This window comes from Temnothorax nylanderi, unplaced genomic scaffold, assembly GCF_030848795.1.
Source record: "Temnothorax nylanderi isolate EJ_2023f unplaced genomic scaffold, tnyl_v1.0 TNYL_tig0594_pilon, whole genome shotgun sequence".
Lineage (NCBI taxonomy): Eukaryota > Metazoa > Arthropoda > Insecta > Hymenoptera > Formicidae > Temnothorax > Temnothorax nylanderi.
The window spans coordinates 59,717-78,387 of NW_027249656.1; the positions used below are offsets into that span (position 1 = coordinate 59,717).

An 18,671-nucleotide genomic window follows, 5' to 3' on the forward strand; every position below is an offset into this window, starting at 1 on the left:
TAACAACCACGCGTGTACTTGGCGCCCTTTTTTTACCTTTTTTGAAAAAGGTAATTTTGTACTGATATCATGCATTTTGTAGTGTTACGCATCCTCTTCTAATTAAATAGCGCGCGCGTCTATAATGTCTAGTCTTATAAAGAGTATATCTTACAAACAGTATGTACAGATTGTAAAGCTAAAGATGTTACAGGCTATTATTTCTAAAGAAACAAAAATTTCATAATTTGCTTAGTTTTAGAAATAATAGTTTGTAACACCTTTAGTTTTATACCCTGTATATATTTTGCGATATAGGACATAATCGCATTCTAACGTGATTAATACTAATAAAGTGAAAAAATTTTACCACCACTCTCATCGTCTTTTATAATTAAAATATAATCATTGATATGTAAATTAATAAATTAGAGACATGTTTGATGCCACATAAAAAATATGTAATAAAATACAAGTTAATTTGGTTTAGAATATATCACTGCTAATTATGAAAATACATTGCTGAACATTGTTTTTATGTAAAATGTGTATCTATATTTGATAATAGTTGCTTAATTTTTATTATCAACTTTTTGTAAAAATAATATATAAATATTCTTAGCACCTGTAGGCCATCGTTCTTCTTTCGTAATCATTTTTTGTTTCTCATCAATTTTAGTCCAAGATGTCCCTTCTCTACACATACTTGTATAATAGCCATTCTCAATACATGAACTACGATGAAATATAGCATTCATAACTTTATATTGCTGTTTAGCTATTGATACTTTAGCTGTAGGTATGCCATTTAAATTAAATTTCTGTGGTATTTTTACTTTATTATCCTGTAATAAAAACAAAATTAAATGAATAATAAGTATTTCTTTTGTCAACGTTAATTCATTTTTAAACATTATATCATTTCCTGCACAATGTTCGCATGATTTGTCATGTGATTGACACCAATGTGAAAATGTAGTCTTTAATAAATCATTAAGATCACATTTTTTCTTCAAATTTTTAATAGAAATTGGGACAACTATATTGTTATCAGTAATAATAACTTTTGTATTACAACATGATTTGCACCGACTAGTACAAGTAACTTGATGCTCTACCAGATTTCTTACATAATCATATTTTGTACAAATAGCAGTAAGAAATTCGACGGCATCTCGTTTAATCGAAAAGTATTCTTCTAAACTTTTCCGTATTGCATCAGTATTCAAATTTTGCATATTACTTTCATATCGCTGTGCTAATTTACTTAAATCATCTTGTTTCTTAATATTAAGCAATTTTTTTCTAATAATACTTAAATGCAATAAGCATTGTAATACTGCATTTGCACAGTGCGAATCTTTATCTGTATTTTGAAAAGCACGTATCTCCCAAGCAGTACTTTGTCGAGCTTCTTGATGTGACTCTTGAACGGAAGCAATGCTTTTCGACAATGTCCACGGAACATCTTTTACTTTTCAAAAACGTTGTTTTGAAATAGTAATCATTTGTGCTTGTGGTATAAATTGTCGTCTTAGCCGATTATATTCGGTAATAGCTCTATCACTAGCTGTTACAGATAACGGATCAAAATTAATTAAATGCAATCCATCCAGAGATGTTACTCGGGATAACGCAACATATGCTTGACCATGACTAAATACAGAATTACCTATAGGGGAGACCGGGGCTAAAAAGTCTACGGGGTAAATACGTCTAATCAAATATCTCGGAACCTGTATATTGTGCGAACTCGCTACTAACATTGTAAACGCTGCTTATGGTACCCATGTGACCAACGGAGTTTCGGCAGGTTACCTGCCGTGTTATGATTTTTACGAGGGCAAACGTGTTTTTGTGGTGAAAAGTGAAATTTTCTGCGCGTGGAAATTTTGTAATATCTGCAATAATATTTGCTCTCCAAATCTCGAGGTACGTGATTATAAATGCTGATTATAAAGAGTAATGCATGCTGAACACGAATCCAGTGTAGATATTTAATATTTCATGGGCGATCAAACCTGAAACTAATTTACCCCAGGGGGTAGACTGTTTAACCCCGGCATTTTTGAGATTTCAATTTTTCCACCGTTGTCGTTTTTGCTCTATACCGGTTAAACAAAGCGACGTAGACAAACATTTCCTATATGAATTTTGTAGCTAAAGGTTCACTCTTTACAGTGATATACCATATTTAACTACAATTATTTATTTTGTTGTTAAAAATCGGCACCGAAAAAAAAACGGACCGTTTAGCCCCGGTCTCCCCTATCTATAACAGCGTTTCGCAAGCTTAATCCTTGGCTTTTATGAATAGTGATGCCATAACTCAAACATAATGGAAATTGTTTTCTAACAACATACGCTTTATCCATATCCATTACTTGAAACTTGACACTTACTCTTTCAATAAAATACTCCAAACCAGACGGTAAAAGAAGTTTTATCTTTTCTACATAATCTGTATCCTGCACAACAGAAATAACTGTAGCAATTGTACCATTTACAAGGCCCAAAGTGACATCAATATTGCGTCGTATCATGACTTTAGCTCCAATTTTAATTGTAATTTGTCTTGAAAGTCCAGCTGTTCTAGTATTATCTTCATCATTATCCGTCAATCTCTTTACTACTTGCTTTCTTATATGTTTACTACATTCAAACGTATCTTCAGCAATTAATAATATTTCTTTTGAATCAATACGATTTAACATTGCAGTGTTAAGAACATCGCACATATGACAAGTAGGCAGTAAACAAACGGTATCAGATGGCAAATTATCAATAAAATTACATAATTCGTATAATCTTGTTTCGAAAGACTCGCCTTTAAAAGATATTTTTCTTTTTTCGAGAATCTCAAAATCAGATTTTGTCAATAAACCAATACGAACTCTCGAGAGTAATTCACGATAAGATTCATCTCCTTGCTGGCGCATATTGATCGTTAATTCGTCATATTTAAAATTTTCCCACAAATTTGTAGACGCTATAGAGCCAATATATTTATCAATTTCTTTCTTTGATAATCGAACAAAAACAAAATCTTCACGTACAGGAGGTAATTGAAGCAGATCTCCAAATAAAAGAATATGCTTTTGACCAAACCAACCATCTTCAGTATTGAATATTTGAGATAGTCGTAAATGTATATACGCTAAAGTTAAATTAGATATCATTGACACTTCATCAATTATAATAAGATGAACATCTTTGAGTTCTGCCTGTAAAATTTTCAAAACGTGATCAGATAATTGTGTATACTTGGGAGTATCACCATGTGCAACGAGTAACTGCCACACTCTGTGAACTGTCAAACCATCGATATTGAACGCTGCTATACCAGTAGGTGCTGCTACAACGGTATCCTTGTTGAGATTTTGTTTTATCCAACATTTAATTGTTTTAATTAAGAAACTTTTGCCAGTACCTCCTTCTCCACTAACGTATTTTAGTAATTGTTTATTATCAGGCGATGTTACGGTGTTGATCACATCGTCAAATATACTTCTTTGATCTGCGTTCAGATTTGAAATCATTTCAGATACATCGATTTCCTGAACTAATTTTTCACCAGGATCCTTAAAATCTTGCATCGCTTCACCAGCCTCAATATTTTGAACACCTATTGGATTATCAGGATCATCTTGAGACTCGTGCTGTTTTTCTAAATCATCTAAACGTTGCTGAACCAATTGCTTCGCAGTTTCAAATGCTTTTTGAAATTCCTCTGATTTTTTACGATAATCCAATGCTTTCTCAAGATCTAACGTTCCCTTGTGAAATGATTCTGCATAAGTATCACATCCATTTTTAAGATCTTCCAGTTTCCGCCATGGTTTAAACATAAGCAGTAATGAAAAGAAATAATTTTCCGGCCGCGTATTGACATCATATTTATAGTGATTAATAATATAGTTACGCCGTCGTCGTTTCAGATAATAACCATTATTCATCTTGTAGAATTCAATATTTTTACTTCGTGGTTTGATTTTCGTAATATCATATTGCTGTGCAAATTCATATAAACACAAGGATTCAAGTTCTTCCGGTCTCCGTGGATAATGATCATCTATTATAGATGGACAAAATATATCTGTGGAATCTCCATCAAGAGCTTCAATTTCCTTACAGGTTTTAACTTTTCTATGTCGTATCTGATTAACATCTAACCATCTAATACTCGTATTTCGATCAGTCCCATATAAAGGATTACCTAACAATGTATCAGCAGCTTCAAGAGCTCCACATTCTCTATTACTCATGGCTCAAAAAGCAATCTTTCAAAGACGGCTCGCCAATGATTCGTCTTTCTTATTTTTACTATCAAAGATAACATCAGATATTTCACTTTTTCCTAGTTTATTTATATACTTAGTAATATACCAAGTAAGCAGCGATGCTTTTTCACCGATAAATTGTATATCCATATTTCCTTCCCATGCAGTAAGAATGATAGGATTATAATCATTTATACAGGTTTCAGTATCTATTCGAGGAAGGTCATAAAGCCTACTTCTATTTTTTAATCGTTTTCTACCTGCTATCGAACTTATGACATCTCTCAGAATCAACGTGTCTGTAACTGGACGAGGAAATCCGAAACGACAGACGCGAGTCGTTTTACGTCCTGCTTTTTTAGAACGAAGACAATAATCGTTATGTTTGTGTCGTTGATACATATTGACTCGCCTGTATAACAATGGTGAAAGATTTGGATCTGGCATTTTACAACTTATATGTTGCAAAATAAATTTAGAAACCTCTTCAACAGAAGATTTACCGATAATTGGCGCGTCTTTAATCCAAATTAATAAATGAAAATGTTGTATACCTCTACCTTGGTATTCTCGTCGCCAGAAGTAATGTGTTACTTCTCCGATCGGGTGATCTTTGGAACAAATAAAATCAAGCAGCGCTTTGAATTTATTATCAAGAAACCTCGACGTCGACACGGGATCTTTAGCAACGAGTACACTAATGGGCGTCGAATCGTTAGGCCATCCATTTACTTCACGAATATATGCACCTAAATCATCCCACATCCATTCACCAGGACTAACTGTAAAGAAGAATGACGCAGGCCCGTATTCTTGCGTCATAGCATTTAAATCACTTCTTGGTCTACGCCAGTATTGTTCCGTATTTCTTAAAGTGGAAAATATCGAACTCAAGTCAGATTCCAAATCACCTTTCTGCAATGCTTGTAAATATTCTTGAGCCGTATAACGTTCTCGTGAATCAGTTGTATACAATTTATGATAAATACCACGACTTAATTGACGAATATTTGCATCATTTAACAAGAAAAATAAGAATTGTGGACTTAATCTAAATTGTGAATGTTTGGATGTCAAACAACATTTAATAAATTCATGGCTGTGAAGTTTAACCTGTCTAGTTTCGCGTTGTCCATTAACACCAAAAGGAAATAAATCTGGAAAACACATTAGATCTAAAGCTTTCTCACGATTGTCCAAGGGCAAATCTTGAACTTTTAACATTTGATATAAGGCAGTAGCACTTTGACATGATTTTTTTTCATATAAAGGATAAATAGTGTATTGCTCGTAATAATCCATTGGAACTTTTAAACTCAATTCTTGTTCGTCATTTGATAAAATAGCGTCTACGTTATTTTTTGTTTCTTCCATTAAAACTTTTGGACTCAATTCTTGTTCGTTATCCGAAACAGATTCACTATCATTTTCCGTCTCTTGTGCTTCAAATTCATTATTATCCAGTTTCTCTAAACATAATCCATCGTGAGTTTCTGAGAGTGTTATATTATTGTAAAAAGGATTGTTACGTTTGAGCCATGTTAAAGCCTTGTGTACCTTTTTACGATCTACGTATTCCTCCCAAACAATTTTGGATTTTGTCGGAACACCTCTAACACGTACGAAGTACATTTCATGATTTTTATTAATTGGATTGGTATCGGAACATAATTTGTTCCATGTCTCTTGTAAAGGTAATGGTAAATGAAACGTTCTACCTTTTACTTTTTGTACCATATTTTTATGAGGCAGTTTTTTGTTAATAACAGTTCCCATTTTAACAACAGTTTGAAAAGCTTTAGCTCTTTGTATAAAAATTTTTTCAAACGTGTTAAGAGATGATATTTCTTCGGGTGTATCATGTACAAATCGATTATTTAAAACGCAATACGCAGGCATTAATCCGTTACGGAATTTTCTTACACAATAAAGACATATGTATTGTGGGGTAATGTTATGTCTTTTTAAATGCGCCATTAAATCTCTCCAAATTGGAATATCTAATTGCGTTTTAAGCTTATTAATTTCAGAGACACTTTTCCTATAACAAAGTCTCTCACATGATGCACAAACATATCGAGGTGTGTCCATGCAGCGTTTGGTAAAAGCCTTAAATGCGTTGCTATAGCGAGAAATGATATCGTCGTCACTCAAAATAGTACAACTCTGCTGATGTTTGTACATATTTGCTTTTTCTTGTTCCAAAGTTATAATTTAATTTCATTTAATGTGTCTAAATCAGCGGAAGTTAAAGCCTTCTGCAGATTTAACATTTTCCGATAGAAACTTGTTATTTGATAAATTAAACGTTTAATATGTCTCACCTTTGGAAAATGAGGTGATAATATTTGAACACAAAGAAACATCGCTTCGCAAAGTTTCGTATCAATATAACAAGCATGTGTGTGACCCTTTTTATTTGAATTTTTTATTGTACATGTATGAATCTTTTCTAACAATTGTGGTATTTTGTTTAAAGTACATGTACTTATCGTTTGAAGAAATTTTTCATAACGATCGATTAAAAACGGATCATTAATTTTACACAAGGCATTACATTCCCATGATTTTTTTGCTTGTGCCTGCTGCAAAGGTAATATATTCATAGTTTGACCTTTTACGTTCATTACCAAAGGTTGTGATGAAGTAATTTTACGATATGTGTCGATAAAATAATTTTCAGACGAAGCTATTTGCATATTTTCTAGTAATATTTTTGGCAATATCACGATTTTTGTTTGCAGGTACGTATTTAGAATTCTTTCTCTCATAATATCGCTTATTATAAAGCCATTTACGATCAGAATATTTTCTTTGTCTATCTCGTTCTTGCTGAGAATGTATAAGATAATATTTTCTTTGTCTATCTCGTGCTTGCTGAGAATGTATAAGATAATATTTTCGCTTATTAAGGCGATTATTTGCTAAGTTGTCTTTATAATATCGTTTATTATAAAGCCATTTACGATCAGAATATTTTCTTTGTCTATCTCGTTCTTGCTGAGAATGTATAAGATAATATTTTTGCTTATTAAGGCGATTATTTGCCAAGTTGTCTTTATACTGACGTCGTCTTTCAGCACGATTGTCTTCTAAATTCTGATATCAACGCCGTTTTTTGGCACAATTATTTTCTGACGAGTCTTGGTCTTCTCGACAACGTTTTTTAGCGCGATTAATTTTAGTATTATTAACACAATTGTTTTCTGAATTCTGATATCGACGCCGTTTTTTAGCACGATCATTTTCTGACGAGTCCTGTTCCTCTCGACAACGTTTCTTAGCGCAATTATTTCCAGTATTACTAATGTTTTCACAGGAATCTTTCTGAGATAAATGTCTATTTATACGTAGAGCAGTCGTTTTAGCCTCTCTATCTCTTATTACTGCTAATGGAAGCACTGTCTGAGCATCACTTTGTGAATCTTGAGGAAAATGTTCAATTGTATTCGATTCGAAAATCTTCAACAAATGTGAACGCATTGCTCTATGATCATATCTAACTTCGTCAGGTTTAATATCAAACAATAACGAAATCGCAAAAGCTATAACAAAAACTCCGCAATCATTACAGTTTGGTTGATATTGCACAGTAGGAAATTCGACAGGATGTTTCTCAAAGTCGTATGTTGGAAATAATTTTTTCAAGAATACCTCGTGATGTTCGTGCAATTTTTTTTTATTTTGTGAATCATAGATATATATTTTTGTTGTATCGTAATAACTACATACCCAATGTCCAGTTCGATTTCTAAGTTCTGGATCTGTACAATTTAATGGAGCTGACGAACTGTGCAATATTTGTATATGTTTTCTATCTTCTGGTATACGTTGAATTAATTGAGGAATTTGGATTCGCCATGTTCCGACAGGTCTATAATCTGAACAACTTCGCAAAAGTGTATGAAAATGATCTATATGATCGTCCGTAATCCATTCGCCTTGAATAATTATATCTTTTTCTTCAGGATTTAAAATTACTTTTTTTCTAAATTCTGTTTGGATCGCTGTCGCTTTATAATAGCGCGATTGTTTAAATCCTGTTGCTCTGCACGAGATTTTGTAGCATAATTACTTTCAGAATGTGTCTTTGCACTTTTAGCAATCGCTTCAGTTTCTGTCGCTTTTATTATCGCTAATGGAAGTACTCTTTGAAAAATAACACATTGTAAATCTTGAGCACGATTATTTGGTAAAATCTGTTTGCATCGTTGCCGCTCTGTAGCACGATTTTCTAAATCCTGTTCCTCTGCACGACGTTTTATAGCATAATTACTTTCAAATTGTCTCTTTGTACGTTTAGCAATCGCTTCAATCTCTCTCGCTTTTATTACAGCTAATGGAAATACTTTTTGTGGAATACCACATTGCGAATCTTGAGGAAAATATTCAATAACATTATTTTCCAAAATTTGTATCAAATTTGAACGCATAAACTTATATTCATACTTTACTTTGTCAGGTTTAATATTGAATAACAATGAAGTAGCAAAAGCTATAGCAAAAACACCACAATCGCTACTGTTCGGTTGACGTTGCACAGTAGGAAATTTGACGGGATGTTTTTTAAAGTCATATGTTGGAAATAATCTTTCCAAGAATCGCTTATAATCTTTATGCAATGTTTCATTATTTAAGGAATCATATATAAATATATTTTTTGTATCATAATAACTACACACCCAATGTGACGAACTACACAATATTTGAATGTGTTTTTTATCTTGTGATACAGGTTGAATCATATCAGGCAATTGTATTCCGGCAGGTCTATAATCTGAACAACTTTGTAAAAGTGTATGGAAATGATCCATATGTATGTCCGTCAGCCATTGGCTCTGGACAATTATATTTCTGTCTGTAGGCATTAAAGTAATGTATTTTTTTGTGTGTACAGACATGTTAGTTGTTGAAAATAAGATGTTTTTCTATGTATATAAAACTGTAAAAGCGGATTTTTACAAATTGACTGCTAATGCAGCTTTTTTAAAACTATAGCCGTATAAACAGCCAAAATTTAGCGCTAATAGCAGCCAATGTTTGCCAGCGCTTGTGGCAGCCGTTATACAGCGCCAAAGAGCAGCCGGATTATATATATATATATATATATATATATGTCGCAGCCCTTTTGCGAAATCAGCCTTTTTGCAAAAAGGCTAGCCTGTTTGCAAAAAGCCGCCTTTTTGCGAAAGCATTCATTAGTTCTCAATAAGACTGACACTGACACACTTTAGACTTTTTGCAAAAAGCCTAACTAGCACCAGCCTCATTGGTTAATGATGCACGTTCTGCAATGTGGCTAACAAGACGTCTAGCCTTTTTGCATACAGCCTAAAATCTCGTCCGATTGACGAAATACTGTTTTGGTAATTATACAGTTTAGGGGCCTTACCTCAAATATCGATGAAATTATGCTCAATCGACGCGTTTTTGCACGAAACAAAAGAATCTGGCAGAAAAAAGTGTCGCTCTGCCCCGCGACGCGAGATATTAAACGTTAAAGTTGACAGAAATCAGGTTGTGTGTGTGTGTGTGTGTGTGTGTGTGTGTGTGTGTGTGTGTGTGTGTGTGTGTGTGTGTGTGTGTGTGTGTGTGTGTGTGTTACTCCCAAACACCGAAATCGCTCAGTAAGCGAAAAAACATCCACAACACGTTGTGGACGGTGCTGATCATCCAAATACCGAAATAAGATATTTTTTCGGTGTGTGGGCGTTTTTATTATCCACAATGCGATGTGTGCATTTCAGAAACGTCCACGACGCGTTCTGCATAACTTGCATGTACTTTAAGTTATAAAGCGAGGTCCACGCTGCCTACCGGCGGAGGTGGGTAGTGACGCGCTTTAAAAGTATTTAACTGTTTAAAGCGCGTCAACTAACCTATGTAGGTTAGTGACGCGCTTTAAACAGTTAAATACTTTTAAAGCGCGTCACTAACCTACATAGGTTAGTTGACGCGCTTTAAACACTTAAATACTTTTAAAGCGCGTCACTAACCTACATAGGTTAGTTGACGCGCTTTAAACAGTTAAATACTTTTAAAGCGCGTCACCAACCTACATAGGTTAGTTGACGCGCTTTAAACACTTAAATACTTTTAAAGCGCGTCACTAACCTACATAGATTAGTTGACGCGCTTTAAACACTTAAATACTTTTAAAGCGCGTCACTCACTCACACACACACACACACACACACACACACACACACACACACACACACACACACACACACACACACACACGCACACGCACGCACGCACACGCGGGGGGGTGCAAGGGGGGCCTTCGGCCCCCCCTCCCGCACCCACCTCCGCCGGTAGGCAGCGTGGACCTCGCTTTATAACTTAAAGTACATGCTAAATTGTAAAGCAAAATTATAAAGCACATGCATGGAGGGGTGCAGGGGGGCTTACATGCGTCAGCGCACGTGAGCGGGAGGACTTTGTCAAACTAGTATAGCAAACGTAGCAGCGCCTTCGTCAATCAGACTAGGGATTTTAGGCTGTATGCAAAAAGGCTAGACGTCTTGTTAGCCACATTGCAGAACGTGCATCATTAACCAATGAGGCTGGTGCTAGTTAGGCTTTTTGCAAAAAGTCTAAAGTGTGTCAATCTTATTGAGAACTAATGAATGCTTTCGCAAAAAGGCGGCTTTTTGCAAACAGGCTAGCCTTTTTGCAAAAAGGCTGATTTTGCAAAAAGCCTGCGACATATATATATATATATATTTTTCCCAGAAGACCTGCAAAAAAAAATATATATTTACATAATACAATTTAATTTAATATTTATAGTCAAATCTTATTTCAAGACCATCTTAAGTAATGTCTTAAAATGCTTTGTGATTGACTTAAAATATCTTAAGATTGTACTTAAGACGATCATAAAAATGAGATCCGACTACGAATACCAACCATAAAATGAATAAAGAATGGGGGTACTAGCATCATGACAGAAGTAAAATATATTAAGGAGGTTCGATCATTACTTGTGAGTCAAAAATACGACTGAAATAAATGTCGTTACAACGATCCCGAATTATATGCAATATTAATATAATGAATTGTGGATGCTACTTATGTGCTATATTCTTCATCAATTATTAGTGTATAGAATATTAACAAACATATACTGGGGTATGAGAGCGTCAACGACTCGGGAATTGCTCATTTGGCCAACATTATAGGTTAGAACCGGTCACTTTGTGACAATAAGCTTTCTATACTCGAAAACCAACTTAGAGCCTTAATTTTTTTTATATGATTTACATAAACACTTTACACAAGATTGTGTAAAGACTTTAAAAATCGGACTTTACCGTGTGGATTGAAGGCTTTATCGTCACAAAGTTCAGATCCCAGCGTAGAATCTTGGATAATAAGCGATTCCTGAGTCGTTGACGCTCTCATACCTCAGTATATGTTTATTAATATTCTATACACTAATAATTGACTAAGAATATAGCACGTAAGTAGCATCCACAATTCATTATACTAATATTGCATATAATTCGGGATCGCTGTAATGACATTTATTTCAATCGCATTTTTGACTCACAAGTAATGATCGAACATCCTTAAAGGAATTAGTTGCTGGGTCGGCTAAAATAACTCTAAAATTATGTACTTTTAAAATCTTCAAATTTTTTTAAATACTTTAAAGTAGAGAAAATCGAGGATAGTTTCCGAACGAACGGTGAGGATACAAAATCTGAAACTTTATATTTTAACAAAAATGTGTTTGAAACTATGATTTAAACCATGATTTAAGAAACGTATTTTTTACGTTTCTACAGTTAACAAAAATATTTATTAAATTTTTTCTTTCAAAATTATAATTTGCTTTATTTATATATAATAGGGTAAATATGCATATTAGGTCAAACCTCACCGATGACCTTGACCTTGACATATGTTGTCAAGGTCACTCTCTTGAGTGACCTTTAGAAGATTTTAGCTGGCGGTCATTGTTTATGTTTCCTTCGTCATACATGTACTATTTCCACATAAATATCAATCATTTATGTTTATTAGCACTCAAAATAACTGCTATATTTTTTAAACTTTTTTTGTTTATAACTTTTTAATAAACTGACCGCCAGCTAAAACCTTCTGAAGGTTACTCAGGAGGATGACCTTGACAACATATCTCAAGGTCAAGGTCATCGGTAAGGTTTGACCTAATATTTACCTATAATAGCTTTAATAGTCTTTTTTTAAACATTTAAATTTATATTGCACTAATTATTGCACAAAATAAATTATTTTATCCATGCACATATATCCACTTATTTACTTAAATTAATTTTGTCCTACCGGTCTTAATCTATTTGTCATCGGACAAATCTGAGCTTAGAAAACTTCCAACAGTTGCAAAATAAACGTTCTGCTGAACGTGGCTATTAAAAGAACGTTTATATGTTTGTTTTATTTTGAAGAACTTCCTGAACTGGTGCACATCAGTAGGAGAGATCGGGGCTCGTTGGCACAGTTTTCACAATTTCGACATTTGATTTTTTAAACAACTAATTATCATGATTAAACAGTACTAATATGATAGAGAGAACCTTTTTCTACATTTTCATAGCAGGAACGATCCTTTATACTGTATAGTTTCTTTGTAATAAGTAAAATATGAACATGCTGCATTGTAGCCAGCTTGCCCCGATAGTAGGGTAAATTCGCTATCTATGTTAAATTAATGAAAACGTAATAGAAATACAAAACGCGTAGCAGATGTACTTCTTGATAAAGATTGTATATCTTTTAAAGTTATTTTGTAATGATCGAATAACAAAATGCTGTTGCAGAAAATTGTTAACTATTTTAGATGTAGCTTTCTTCGACATAAAAATATTAAGGAGGTTGGTTAGTCAAATCAATTTGATAAGAATTAGTTCAAATTAATAGAAAATATTCGTCTATGGAAATCTGTCGTCCATGCCAAAGTTGAAGATAATTGTCTGCATGGTTGTCGAGTAATTAATTATTAAAGTTCTATTCTTGTCTCTCTCTCTTATACACGGGCAATATTAAAATAAATTATTGTTGTTATCAAAAAAATAACACAGTCGAATATAGTAACAGAAACTTTTCTTTTAACTAACAATAATACGTCACTTTGATTTACTTCTCAAGCTGAAGAACATTAATACGATATTTTGAAACGCTCGAAAATTTACTTGCCACCTCTTCAATCAGAGTTTTCTCTTTTTTTATTGTAATACTTGTTTGATTTAAATAAAACTCTAAGAAAAGTACCTATGCCATAAAAGAGATATTTTGGGTCTGTTTTCTATTGCTGAACTGGCTGAACTTGTTCAGAGTTTATCTTTTTCCTTCCAATGTCACAATGTGGAGTAACAAAGATAAACTCTGAACTAGCGCAGCCAGTTCAGCAATTGTGATAACTTTTCCATTGTTTCTTTCCATAAATACATAAACAGAACGCATTGCTAATTTACCTTTTGTGCCAACAAACCCCGATCTTCCCTAAGTTAGAGTGAGACAAGTATATTTTGTTTCACTTTAACTTATTGCACGAATGTGTACCAGTTCAGGAAATTTCTTCGAAAAAAAATAGACGCCATAGATGGTATAATAGATGCATAAAGCTCCTAGAACATTCTCACGCATGTCTTAAAGACGTCATAAACACGTTCAAAAGACGTAAAAAGTAGGAATTTTAAAACTTCTTTATTATTAAAAAAACGTTTCTATAATAGTTTCTTAAACGTTATTTTATCGGAAAAGAAACGTTTCATCGAACGTTTTTCGAATGGACATTTTTACTCATGAGAAATGTTTCTAGAAATCGGTTATAAAACGTTTCGGAAAAACGCTTGTAAAACATTTTTGAAACGTGTATGTGCTACCTGGAAAAGGTATTTTATTCTAGAACTCAGTAAATTTATGATTTGCATACTTAAAATTATGGGAAAGCAATGTGCAAGTCTCTACTTGCCCACTTAAAAACTATGAAAAAGCAATGTGTAGGTTTCTACTTGCACACTTAAGGTGTCAATTCGTGAGACGCTGAAAATGAGCGTCATCAACAAGGTGAATGTGGTGGTTTCGCTTTGACGCTAGCATCAAAGAAATGAAATTGAATTTGTATTAATGTTCAGCGTCGTCGCTGAATCATCGTTAATCGTCCCAGTACAATCAAACATAGACTTCGAAATACGTAAAATATTAATTATTTTCAAGTAATATCTTCAAATAATATTTTATAGATACATATATATTTCTGAAGATTTTTTCTTGCTGAAAATGAGCGTCGAGTGTCAACGTGAAAAGGCACCTTAAAAGAAAATAGTTACCTTGTTATGGGCCTTGTTATGGGTACAGGATATAATAATCAGGGGCGGTGCCGACGCGACTCACCGTCCGCTGGATGTATTATGTTAACAAACAATTCACTCACTCACAGAAAGAGATATTGTCTCAGAGATATCGCAATATATCGACAATATAACCTTCACTCACTCACAGATATGATGAGATTGTAAGCTATAATCACACAGTGTATTTGTCAATCAACGTAGTGTACAAAGCGTAGGAACCGGTAATGCCCGTATCACACTAGCGATTGACGACTGCGTCTGCGTTTGCGTTTGCGTTTGCGTTTGCGTCTGCGTTTGCGCTTGCGATTAGCTATTTGTCTCACATAGTGATTGCAAGCGACGGACGACTGATCGTGTATACATGTGAATTAAAAAATTGAAAACTGTGGGGAAAAAATACATTTTTATACTTGCAAACACAACTATATTAGTTTACTGATTATATGAAAGATGGATCGGTACAGGAAGAAGAAAATTTGCGCTATTTTGATGTTTCTAATTTTGAAGCATGAAAAAGAGAGACAAGCATTTCGTAAGAAAAGAATATGGGTTAAACCATGGGTAGCTAGAAGGACACAAAAAGGTTGTTTCCGTAATCTCTTTTTGGAGTTACAACTAGAAGATCCAGAGAAGTATCGCAGGTAGGTATAAAATCTTTTTTTCTGTGACTATGTATAGGTTATAATCAACAGAATGTGATTTAACTATAAATCGTTAATTAATCGCTTTCAATAATACTAAATTTTTCTGTCAGATGTCTTTGTATGACCCCAGATATGTTTGAAGATCTTGTGGAAAAATTGAGCCCATTAATTAAAAGACAGGATACACACCTTCGGCAAAGTATCTCACCTGCAGAAAGGCTTGCTGTGACATTACGTCATTTAGCAACAGGTTGTAGAACAAGTCTGTTTCAAGCAAGTTACATATTTTACCTATTTTCCATTATGAAACAATTCTGTTGTCTGTTGTACAGGCGAAAGTCAAGAATCATTATCTTATCATTTTCGTCTTGGGCAAAGCACTATATCAGGAATTATAAAGGATACTTGTCGTGCCCTCATTTCTGTTTTGCAAGAAAAACATCTTAAATTTCCCGACAGTGAATTAGCTTGGAAAGTAATTGCTCATGATTATATGCAAAGATGGAATTTTCCGAATTGCTTGGGGGCCATGGATGGTAAACACTGTCTGATAGATCCTCCACTTCAGTCTGGTTCTTCATATTTTAATTACAAGGAAACATTCAGTATTGTGCTTTTGGGGCTTGTGGATGCTCAACTCAGATTTATATTTGTTGATGTGGGCACAAATGGGCGAGTATCTGACAAAGGAATATGGAATAAATGTACCCTAAAACATCATTTGCAGAAAAATGACATTAATATACCTCCACCAAGCCCTCTACCAGGTACCGAGCAGGATTTTCCTTATGTGATTATAGGAGATGAAGGTTTTGCTCTATCTACAAATGTGCTTATTCCTTATCCTAAAGAACAATGTACAGGCAGAAAGGAGAGGAGAATTTATAACTACAGGTAACTACAAGTAAAAGTAAAGAAATAGGTGTTTTTTTTATAAATCAGTATTAATTAAATTCTACATTCAATAATTGCAGATTGTCTAGAGCAAGACGATGTTCGGAAAACGCATTTGGCGTTATGGTCAGCAGATTTAATATACTCAGATCTCCTATGAGATATGACCCAGATGATGCTCGTGATATTGTACTGGCCATTTGTTGTCTTCATAACATGTTGAGATCTCACAGTGTAGGCCGTATAATGTATACTCCACCAGGATACATTGATATGGAAAATGAAATGACAGGTCAGTTCCAATATGGAGATTGGCGAAGAGCACAAGGACAAGGTTTAATACAGTTGCAACATCAAGGAGGCAACCGCCATGCTTCTGCTGCTTTGCAAATGCGAGAGACTTTATGTGAATATTTCAATAACGTTGGAAGAGTACCATGGCAAGATGAGGCAATTCATTGACAAGTGATATACTTTTGAAGAAATATACTTTTGTAGAACTTCCTATTTTGTGTTTACTACAGTGTAATATATTTGGAAATTAAATATTTATAAATAAACAATATTTGTATTTTTTTTAAACAAAGGATTAATTTTATTTTTCTATTATGAACATAAGAAATATCAGTAGAACATTTAATATGAGTAAAGGCTTTATAATCTTTCTATCAAGTCTAAAAAAATAAAATAAAACAAATAAAATCTGTATGTTCAAACTAAAAATAACATTCTCTATATGTTGAAACGCATAGTTGCTTACTAGATTAATGGTAATTAGGTATTTTTAATTGTATTATGTTTAATTGTATTATTTAATAGTATGTTTAAATATTTTTGTATAAATATTTACATACAAAAATACCTAATTACTTAAAATCTAATAAATAATCAAGTATTTGTGTTTTATATACTTATTGCACACAAAACTAAATCTAATTTCTTCTTTGGAAAATCAAAATTTAACGTATGCAATATATAAAGTTATTCAAATAGAAAAATATATATTTTAATGAAAAAAATGTTATATATGTATTAAAACTGAGACAGTAGTTTTAATATCTCATTTTCACACAATTTACGCTGATCAGGTGTCATTTGACGCAATCTTGCTGCGATAAACGATCCTAATGTAAAAGCAGAGTCAGTAGGTGTAGATGAATTATCAAGTGTAGTTTTTGGATCCGGTTTGCACAAAACTTTAATAGCACCAACTGCTTCTTGCATTAAAGTGTCAGACTTTCTTTTAGCCTGTCCTCGTTTAATATACATCTGATTCTCATCAGCATCTTGTATTTTGGGAACTGATGATAAAGGCCTTGTTAATGCTGCTGACTGTGAATACAAAATATTCCATGAGAAGAGGTTAATATTCTGGAAGTTTATAATATCAACAACTTGCTTCAACTTACTGTGTAGCTTGTGCTTGCAACACTTCTAGATGATATTGATAAATCTGTGGAATTATCGGACAACTCTTCCGTTGGTTGAATCATAAATTTCTGCAACAAATAATTTTATTGTACTAATTTCTCAATAAAATATGTTCAAACGTTGTCAAAGCACTATTTCAATAGTCTTACTTCCATAGAGTCATTATAATAAACATTTAAAACTGTAGATTTTTCAGCAACAACTTCTTGATCCTCTTCCGCTCTACACTGTGTCAATGATTCATTTGACGTTTGTTCCTCTATCTGTGACATAGTATCATCAGGTTTCTCTGAGGAAATAGTGAGATTTGAGATGGAAGCACTCTGAACTGCTGCCTTTTGTAAAAACTTTAAGCGATCGTACAGAGGCCACTTTGGAATATAAATATCCGCAGTGCCCTTTCCACTGCGTTTGGACTCCTTCACTCTCCTCAAATTTGACATGAAAGTATCTCTCATACTTTTAAATCTGCTTGCTACAATAGACCCTACAAAGGAAGAGGACATTTTATTTTAAAGGCATGCAATTTATTTGTACACATAAACTCTTTTAACTTTTGCATTATACACAGATGTGTTAATTTGAAAACTATACAAAATCAATACATAACCTATATTATGTACTATGTTATGTATTAGTTATTGATAGAAATAATTTCTTAATTTGTTTTTTTCTACATTAATATATATAATACAATATTTACCTGAGAAGCGAGGTCCTAAAGAACAGGCCACTTCTTCCCAAACCTCTTCTTTCAGATCTACTCTTTTGTAGAGCTCAGATGTACAATCCCATAGGATAGGTCTACACTCTACTAGATTGATCAATGTAAATTCAATATCTTTGGAAAATAAATCAGTTTTCTTCGGTGGCATGATTACTAAAACGTAGATTTCACGTTCGTAAATTTCCAGATTCTCTTCAATTTTCGTTCCAATACATGAACTATATGTGCCACTACTGGTCACATGACTACAAGTCGCTTTGTGATTGGTTATGTTTGCGTTCACCATTATGAAAAATAGACGGACGGCTAAATGGGAATCGCGAATCGCAATCGTCAGCAGCTTCTTTCTCATTGGTCAAGAGATAATCGT

The 18,671-nt window shown here is 33.6% G+C and overlaps 1 protein-coding gene and 1 pseudogene across 1 annotated transcript; one reads left to right on the top strand and one right to left on the bottom strand.

Annotated features, from left to right (window-relative positions):
• Positions 1-15,369: 15,369 nt before the first annotated feature.
• LOC139784172 (uncharacterized) lies at positions 15,370-16,605 on the top strand (annotated as a pseudogene).
• A 570-nt stretch (positions 16,606-17,175) lies between these two features.
• On the bottom strand, positions 17,176-18,449 carry LOC139784170 (uncharacterized). Its single transcript, XM_071723330.1, has 4 exons — positions 18,278-18,449; positions 17,724-18,061; positions 17,553-17,642; positions 17,176-17,514 (listed from the first exon to the last, which is right to left on the bottom strand). The coding sequence occupies exons 1-4, from the start codon at positions 18,447-18,449 to the stop codon at positions 17,176-17,178; spliced, it is 939 nt and encodes a 312-aa protein (XP_071579431.1).
• Positions 18,450-18,671: the final 222 nt, after the last annotated feature.

Excerpts from the sequence above, each read along its gene's own strand:
- LOC139784170 (XM_071723330.1), bottom strand. The coding sequence starts at position 18,449 with ATGCCACCGAAGAAAACTGATTTATTTTCCAAAGATATTGAATTTACA. Across the intron at positions 17,643-17,723 it reads ATTATAATGACTCTATGGAA|AAATTTATGATTCAACCAAC; the intron begins GTAAGACTATTG and ends TATTTGTTGCAG. Across the intron at positions 17,515-17,552 it reads TTGCAAGCACAAGCTACACA|AATATTAACCTCTTCTCATG; the intron begins GTAAGTTGAAGC and ends ATAAACTTCCAG.